Source organism: Populus euphratica, unplaced genomic scaffold (genome assembly GCF_000495115.2).
Source record: "Populus euphratica unplaced genomic scaffold, PopEup_1.0 scaffold2571.1, whole genome shotgun sequence".
Taxonomy (NCBI): domain Eukaryota; kingdom Viridiplantae; phylum Streptophyta; class Magnoliopsida; order Malpighiales; family Salicaceae; genus Populus; species Populus euphratica.
Window position 1 is genome coordinate 6,043 of NW_011502393.1, and position 7,914 is coordinate 13,956.

The following is a 7,914-nucleotide window of genomic DNA, read 5'->3' on the forward strand; positions in this document are numbered from 1 at the left end:
ATTATTATTATTATTATTATTAACTTCCTTATGGTTCAACCCTAGTCTTGCCAAATTATTTATTACTTTGACATTCTTATAATTGAGAGAAAATATCAATCTTTTAGTCATGTTAGTGTTTGTTAAGAAAGACAAAATTTTCTTCAATAAAGTTTAAATTCTTAAGATATTGCTTAGATGTATATGTTTTACAAAGGTTTTTAGAACTTTATGAACGACAATTAAATATTTCAAGTGACTTGGTTCTTACATACTCTTAGCTTTGCTAAGTGTTTCATATATATTAATTACTTATTATTAATCCAAAACAAGGCATCTTTAAGAGGCAATTATTAAAGGACTAGGTTTCTTACGTTAAAGTTAACATTTATGCATAAAAACACAGTCTATACATATTTTCATATCGTATAATCACTTTGTTTTTTGTCCTCCCATGATTATCTCTATTATTCATCAAATAGATGAGATAAAAAAAAAAAAAGATGTCACAAACAAAGAGTACATTAAGAAGAGAAATAAATATTGTTTCTATTAAATTTAATGAAAAACATAAACCTAGTGAAAACGGTAAATTTCAATTTTTTCAGGAGTTTCAAGATCTTGTTAAATAGATTTAGATTTGTTTAGGATTTATACAAAATTATTTGAAGATTAGATTTTCTTTTTTATTTTGAATAATTACTTTAATATTGATTTATCGCAAACCACAAGTTGTCCAAGTATTCAGCCTTTAATAGTAACTCACACAAACCACTTGTGAGAAATATTTTAAACCCATTTAGAAAAAAAGAGATTGCAATATCTTTAAGTGTTAGCTCTTTTCTTTTGTGTTTTTAGGTATTTAGTATTGTACTATGCACTACTCTAAAAATAAAAGACATAGCATTTTTTTTATAGGGAAACCTGAAAATCCTATAAATAGCAAAATATCAATATCATATATATTATTTTAGGATAATTTTAAAAATTTATTCAATCAAATTTCTACATGATTTTTTTAGGTCTAGAATTGTAATTCTCTATATAAATTGCATTCTAGTCTTTAATTTCTAAATTATTTATGATCAAATCACACTCAATTAATTATCTCATTTTAATTTTTGACAAATGTTTCTTATATGTGTAACTCACTAGGTTCCCTAATAAGTTGGTCAAAATATAAATCACAATCATAAATTAATTAAACAAATTAATTTATTATGAATTAAATAATTGATTGATTTATATTTGAAGACCAAGTTTAATATCTAATAATTTGTCATGATCTCTTAAATATTAGGAAAGTCATAATGGTTTGACCTAACATTTCACTAACCAGTTTCTCAATGTAATTATTATCCATTCAACAATAATATTTTGATTCTGATTTAGACAATATATGAATTGTATCTAATTTGTCAAATCCTATTTATTATCAACACCTTAATCATTGATTTTTTAAATAAGATTTAAAACTCTTTTCAAATCTCATTTCATCTTATGCAAAGACTTGCAATTAATACTATTTGAGAACAAATAGAACATTTTTCTTAATTCATCTAGGGTGATGAATTCTCTCTGGATTACTTAAATACCTTCATATAATTCATATTATATTCAATATTTATATGTTTGTCACAACACTCCCCTAACTAAAAATCAAAGACATAAAAATTATCTTAAGATTGTGTTTGATAAACACGTCTTAAGAACAAAAAAAAGCTTTTTCATTTGGTAAAAACTTGACTAACCAAACATGTCTTTATGGTTAGAACAAGCTCAACCTAGTCATATAGGTTAGGCCTCTTAGCCTGAAACCCTAGCCTAGAGATAGAAATCAAAATGGGCTTAGCCTAGTTGATTAATACTTAAAATACAATTTTATTAATGTTTTATATCAGCATTTTGCACTTGAAGCATCAAGAACTTCTTAACTAAAAGATGTTTTATAACAGCAAGTCTAATACTATAATATACCTTTAATTTGTGGTAAATGTTCATCTTAAATGCAAACCTATCATATAAATCAAAGGATTGATTGATGAGTTCAACTACTGAAATTGAGAAGAAAATGAGAAAGTGAAACTTAAAAAAGAGATGCTGGTTCAGTTCAAATTGGAACATTATTCAATCATTGGGTCATATTTGGAGCTGTAGGATTTGGATTTAATTATTGGGTCATATTTGGAGCTGTAGGATTTGGATTTAGGTCTACTCTATATGGATGGAAAACTAATACATAGGCCTAAAACATTTATAAAGAATGTAAACTCAATTTTGCTGTTTGGAAATCCAAACTTAGCAGCAACGGAGAAATTGAAATTTGTCCTGCAGCTCAGACACTGTTTAGCTTAGCAGCAACAGAGAAGTTGGAATTTGTCCTGCAGCTCAGACACTGTTTAGTATTCAGCCCATATATTGAGTTCTAGAAGTCCATATGACCTTAATTTTTTTTTTTTGTAGGAAAGCTGAGACAATTTTCTAGAACTTTCATAGTGAAGTCTATTCAAATTCTGATGTTAACAATGACATTTTATTCAAACAAGAAGATAAGGATTGTAACAAGTCAAGATGTGGTTACCCACTAACAATTAGTCAATAAATCAATAGCTCCCAATTTTGGCCTATACGAAGCATCTTCGTTTTCAGATCAAGATCATATTCTTGCTCTTTTTCTTTATATTTTTATAATGTTTAAGTTTTGCTTTCATTAATCCCTTGTTTGTTATAACCAGTTTATTAAAGTCAGGAGAACATTGGCCAAAATATCAAAAACAACAAGAAATGTTTTTTTGTTTTGTTTAGTATCAGGGATTATGAGGTTATACGTAACACGTATTCTTGATTTTAAAACTTTCTTTGGTTTTAGATACACATATAATTAGATACCACTACATGATTTCATATTTTATCAGACAAAACAATGCAGCCTACCTTAGGTAGGGCGTAGTCGGGGTGCTAAGACCTTCTCTTTACGCAACCAATCTCCGTACCCGATCTCTAAAGACCAGTTAGGGTTCCTAGTTACCAGAATATTAGGTGGCGACTCTCATTCAATGTTTTCACTGATAAGAGACAAGAATTCCTTGTCTCTTCATATCTTGCTAGAAATACACCACATCCCATCGTTAGCATCATTAGAAATATACCACACGTGCGACAATCATGTTAACTATTTATAATTCGATTGGAATTTTTTTTTATGATTTTTAATTGAATAATAAAAAAAATTATATTATACTTGTTTGTATTTTTTTTTGTGGTTTTCAATTGAGTAATAAAAAAAATTATACTATACTTGTTTGAAATACTATTAATAAATCTTCTAATCCTAACAATGATGGTGGTACATTTTGAAATTTTTGAGTTAGTGATTACCATGGAAGAAAAGAAATCCTGGTGAGGCGCCAGATTTTTTCCAAGAAATACCAATTACTTGCTTATGGTCACTATGGGATCCAAGGACGGATAATTTGGAGACAGCCTTGCCCTTCAGATTACTTGCACCAAGTGATTGTTTTGAACTCAAAATTTCAAACCTTCACATTCGCGGTTGTTCTATTACATGCAATTGCCCTTCGTTCCTTTCCATTGAATTCTTGGCTTAAAATTTTTCCTAGTTTGATAAATCCAACTTTCCTCGTGCGTTTTTCTTTGTTCTTGCTACAATAGCTTGATATCCGTTCTTCTTTCATTCGCTGATGGTTGAAATCGATTGCATTAGCATTGGAGCTAGCGTCGTTCGTTAAAGCAGTCCACTTTTATTGATTGAATGTCCCGAGTGAAAATTACCAGGGCTGGTTTTCAATGCTCGGTGGTTTTTTAACCTCTTGGGTCTGCTTCGAGTTTGATTTTGTTTTTTTTCCCCCATGTTGAGAATGTCTAAGAACAATAGAACATTTGCTTAGGTCTGCATAGGAGAAAGACAGGACTGCTTCGAGACTCTGGGTAGTCCAAGGAAGTGCCATAATATAGAGGAAAAGAGATTGTACGATGAGAACTTTTAAGTGAAGAAGAGGATTCGATTAGTGAATCAGATGTATAGGATGCTCAAGATGAAGAGAAGCGAGATGAGGAGGAAGAGGAAGAGCCTCCTTTGATGCATTTGCTTAGGACATCTTTCAAGCTCAGGTGATTGAAAATTTCAAGAAACGCAAACGGAGGCCAGAGAAGAAGCAGAGTTGTTTCTGCTTTCTAGAATATCAGGTGCGAAATGCATTATGCTCGGCTAGGCGCAGCTTAATTCTTACTTTTTTAAGCTCCAAGCAGGAAAAACACAATTTGTAATCTGTTTATTCTTCTCCACGCATCCAACAGGAAGGCCAGCGGCAGGATCATTAACAGCAAAAACGCCAGTAACATTCTTGTGGTTCATGGTTATCAAAGATGGTCAATTTCATTCTCATTTTACTTCTGGCTTCTATTCCCCTCTTAAACATTAGCATCCCTAAAACTTGAGAAACAAAGCTGAAAAGATCATGAACCTGCAATGCGATGCATTTCTTGACAGCGAGGCTGCGAAGACCAAAGCATAAACCATTAAACCGAAACATGGCCAGCAAAAGACCAGCAACTTTAGTATCAGACAGAATCGGTCATCAGGTGCCAAGACTAAGCAAAGCAGTTACCAAACTAAAGCCAAGGACAAGCAACGACGCAACCTGTACAGAAGCAAAATAGTACCCACGTTGAGGAGCATACACCTGTTGGTTCTTATGCAGGCACCACAACAAACACAAACATCAGAATGTGAGGCATTTCTTCTCTGCCAAATTCATTAGGGTTGCGAGGGATGCCATGAAATCACGTTATTGCCAAAAACAAATATATATATTAAAAAAGCACACTGAAAAATTATTGCAGTCATAAACTGCAAACCAAGACATGCAAAACAACAGAGGTTCATAACCAAACAAAAACGTTGCGAGCACCATGATACAGATTGAGGTAGTTCCATGACTGAAAGAACCTTCAATATTAAATTTAGAATGAAACACAGTTTTTTCGTCACCTCTCCTGCAGATATGTAGCGGGAAAGACATTCAATACAAAATGGATAAACACCATCTCGTGTTGCAGTTACAATCAGAGCAAGAACACCATCGCCATTAAAACAAGGGTGCTAATTTGAAAATTTGAGAAGAATTTTTTGAATAAGAACATAAATGGCGCAAAATTACAAAACTTCTCTAATGACAACCCAAGCCAAGGTGTCAGCAATATCACAACACTAAAGATAACCCAATTTAAGTTCTATCTTCTCCCGGCAATTCTCAATAAAGGAGAAATTATACCCTGTATCTCTTGTAGTGAATGTTGAATTCTGATCTCCTCTTCAACTGACCTTTTAAGGTTTCTAATATGACTTTTCAAAGCATCAGAAGCTCTAATATCATCAGCCCGCATTTCAAGTACCTTTTTAGTCAACCCCATCAATAAACCTGAATGCCTTGGCATAGTTGAGTGCTTATGCAAGAAACCCAACAACAACCCAAGCTCCTCCTCATCCAAATTCACAACACATTTCAATAACTTCCTCCTTGCCACCATTTCCTCCATCACAGCCACCACATTCTCTGGATTCTTCCCACTCAAAACTGAGACCAGCGCTTCTTTATGCCTAAACTTCTTCAACAACTTATCATGCTCCGACAATTTCACCTTCTTTGGCCTCATTATCAAATGATCCCCCTCATTTGGCTTCTCACCTTGACTCCTATGAAAATACCTAAAATATGTTGGCCTCAAAGCCCGCCTCTGTGGTTCCTCTACACTGCCTAGAGCCCAAAAATTCCCTGATTTACTCTCTCCCACATCCTCCTTTCCTTTTCTCCTCCCAGCAAATATAATCCCATTGGAAGACCCAATGACTCTAGTCATACAATCCGGAGAAAACCCAATGGACATAAGCGGGGCAGGAAACCTCATGGAATGAGTAACCTTCATTTTTGCATAATCAAAAACCTTCATATAGCCATCTAAAGCCACACTCAAAATCCTATACTGCAAAGCCTCCTCTCCACTCTCTTTCCCTACTTTCCCTACACAAATAGAAGTAACAGTCTTGTTATGACTCTCCATCGAATAAAGCATCTTCCCTCCTCCAATCAAATCCCATATCTTCAAACTATTCCCTCCTGCAGTCGCAACCATTCCGCCTGAGGGCAAAAAAATCACATCCTCAACTGGCTTTCCATGATTCACTTCGATAACTGATTCCTTACTATCAACCCTCACATCCCACAGCTTTACCGTGTGATCATAAGACCCAGTAACAAATATCTCTCCATTAATCGGAGAGCAATCACCACACCTCGCATAGTCCCTGTGACCATACAAGTCCGAAACCACACTCTCTCCAGCAACATCCCAGTATTTAACAACAGAATCATCACCACCAGACACCAAATGTAGTTTATCGAGTAACGGGTACTTAACAAAACGAACAGGGCGCACGTGGGACTTCAGGCGACGAAGAGGGGTTCGTGTCTTCACATCGAATACCCGAATAAGGCCGGAGAGATCGGAGGCAGCGATCAGGGAGCCGTCGCAGCGGAAAGAGCAGGAGGTGACAACATCGGAGAAGGAAATGGTGGATGTGGGAGAGAGTGTTTGGGAGGAAAAGAGAGTGAGGGAGGCGGAATTGGTGGCGGCAAATTGATGTGGGGATATGGGTGAGAAATCAATGGAAGGGATGGAGGAGATGAGGTTTGAAATTTGGTGGGATTTGAAGGAGGACCAGTATTTGGATTCAGGGGTTTTCGATGGGGTTTTAGCTTTGGGTTTTAGCTTTGGTTTTGCAGGGAAGGTTTTAGATATGGTGATTTCTCGGGGTTGTTCTACAAGAAGGTCTGCCATTGCAGATGGCTTTGCTTTCTCTTTTAGGGTTTAATCAGTGGTTTGCACATAGAGATATATACAATTTCTCGCAGCTAGCAGGCTGGCCGGTAATATCACCCTTTAATTCTCCAATACCTAAGCTAAAATGCCATTACCCAAAAGCCCACAATTCTGTACCACAGCCCATGGTCAAGCTTTATTCCCTGTGTTTTGAATAAAATTATAGCATAGTTCTTTATGTTGGAATGACTGTAGCAGGCTAATAATTCTACTTTATTAGAACAGGTTTCTCTTAATTCCACATGCATCTTGTATTAAACTAAAATACGACGGCAATCCTAAGATTATTATTCCAACAAAATTTCTAAATGGATTGAATCACGATATTGTGATAAAGTAGAATTAAAATATTATATTGAGTTAGAAAATATTGTATATATAGTTATAAAGGTTGAAAAGTAACAAAAATATAAGAATAATAGATGACAAATAAGTAACTCGAATTCTTTCTCATTATAAAAGCTAAATTATTAGAGAGAGATAAGCTACACAAACCAAGTCAATTATAAGGTTAAATCTTTTGAGGCTATAAAAAAATCTTATTGCTAATTTTAAAAGTAAATTTGATATTTAACCTACTCATAATCATGATATTAAATGTTTTAAGTATTTAGAGGTGATTAATACTTAAAAGTGCATTTTTATTAAGGTTTTATATTATCATTTTGCATTTAAAGTATCAATAACTCCTTAACTAAAGCATGTTTTATAATAAAAAGTCTGATAATATAAGATACCTTTAATTTATGGTAAATACAGATATTCTCACATTTCAAAGGATTGATTGTTATGATTAACTATTGGAAGTGAAAAGATAAAGAAAAGGTTAAGTTTAAAAAAGAGATGTCGATTTAATTTAAATTTGAACATTGTTCAGTTATTGGATCATATCTAGAGCTATAGATTTTGGATTTCAGATTAATTTATATGGCTAGAATGATAAGAAATAGGCCTACAGTTTTTATGTATATGGAAAGACCCCAATTTATCGTTTTCAAATTCAAAGTTTGGTTATAAAAGAGAAGTCAGAATCAG

At 33.8% G+C, this 7,914-nt stretch overlaps 1 protein-coding gene across 1 annotated transcript; it reads right to left on the reverse strand.

Moving 5' to 3' along the window:
• Positions 1 to 4,915: 4,915 nt before the first annotated feature.
• On the reverse strand, positions 4,916 to 6,968 carry LOC105119135 (U3 small nucleolar RNA-associated protein 15 homolog). The gene has a single exon (XM_011017241.1). The coding sequence runs from the start codon at positions 6,835 to 6,837 to the stop codon at positions 5,233 to 5,235; it is 1,605 nt and encodes a 534-aa protein (XP_011015543.1). The 5' UTR covers positions 6,838 to 6,968; the 3' UTR covers positions 4,916 to 5,232.
• Positions 6,969 to 7,914: the final 946 nt, after the last annotated feature.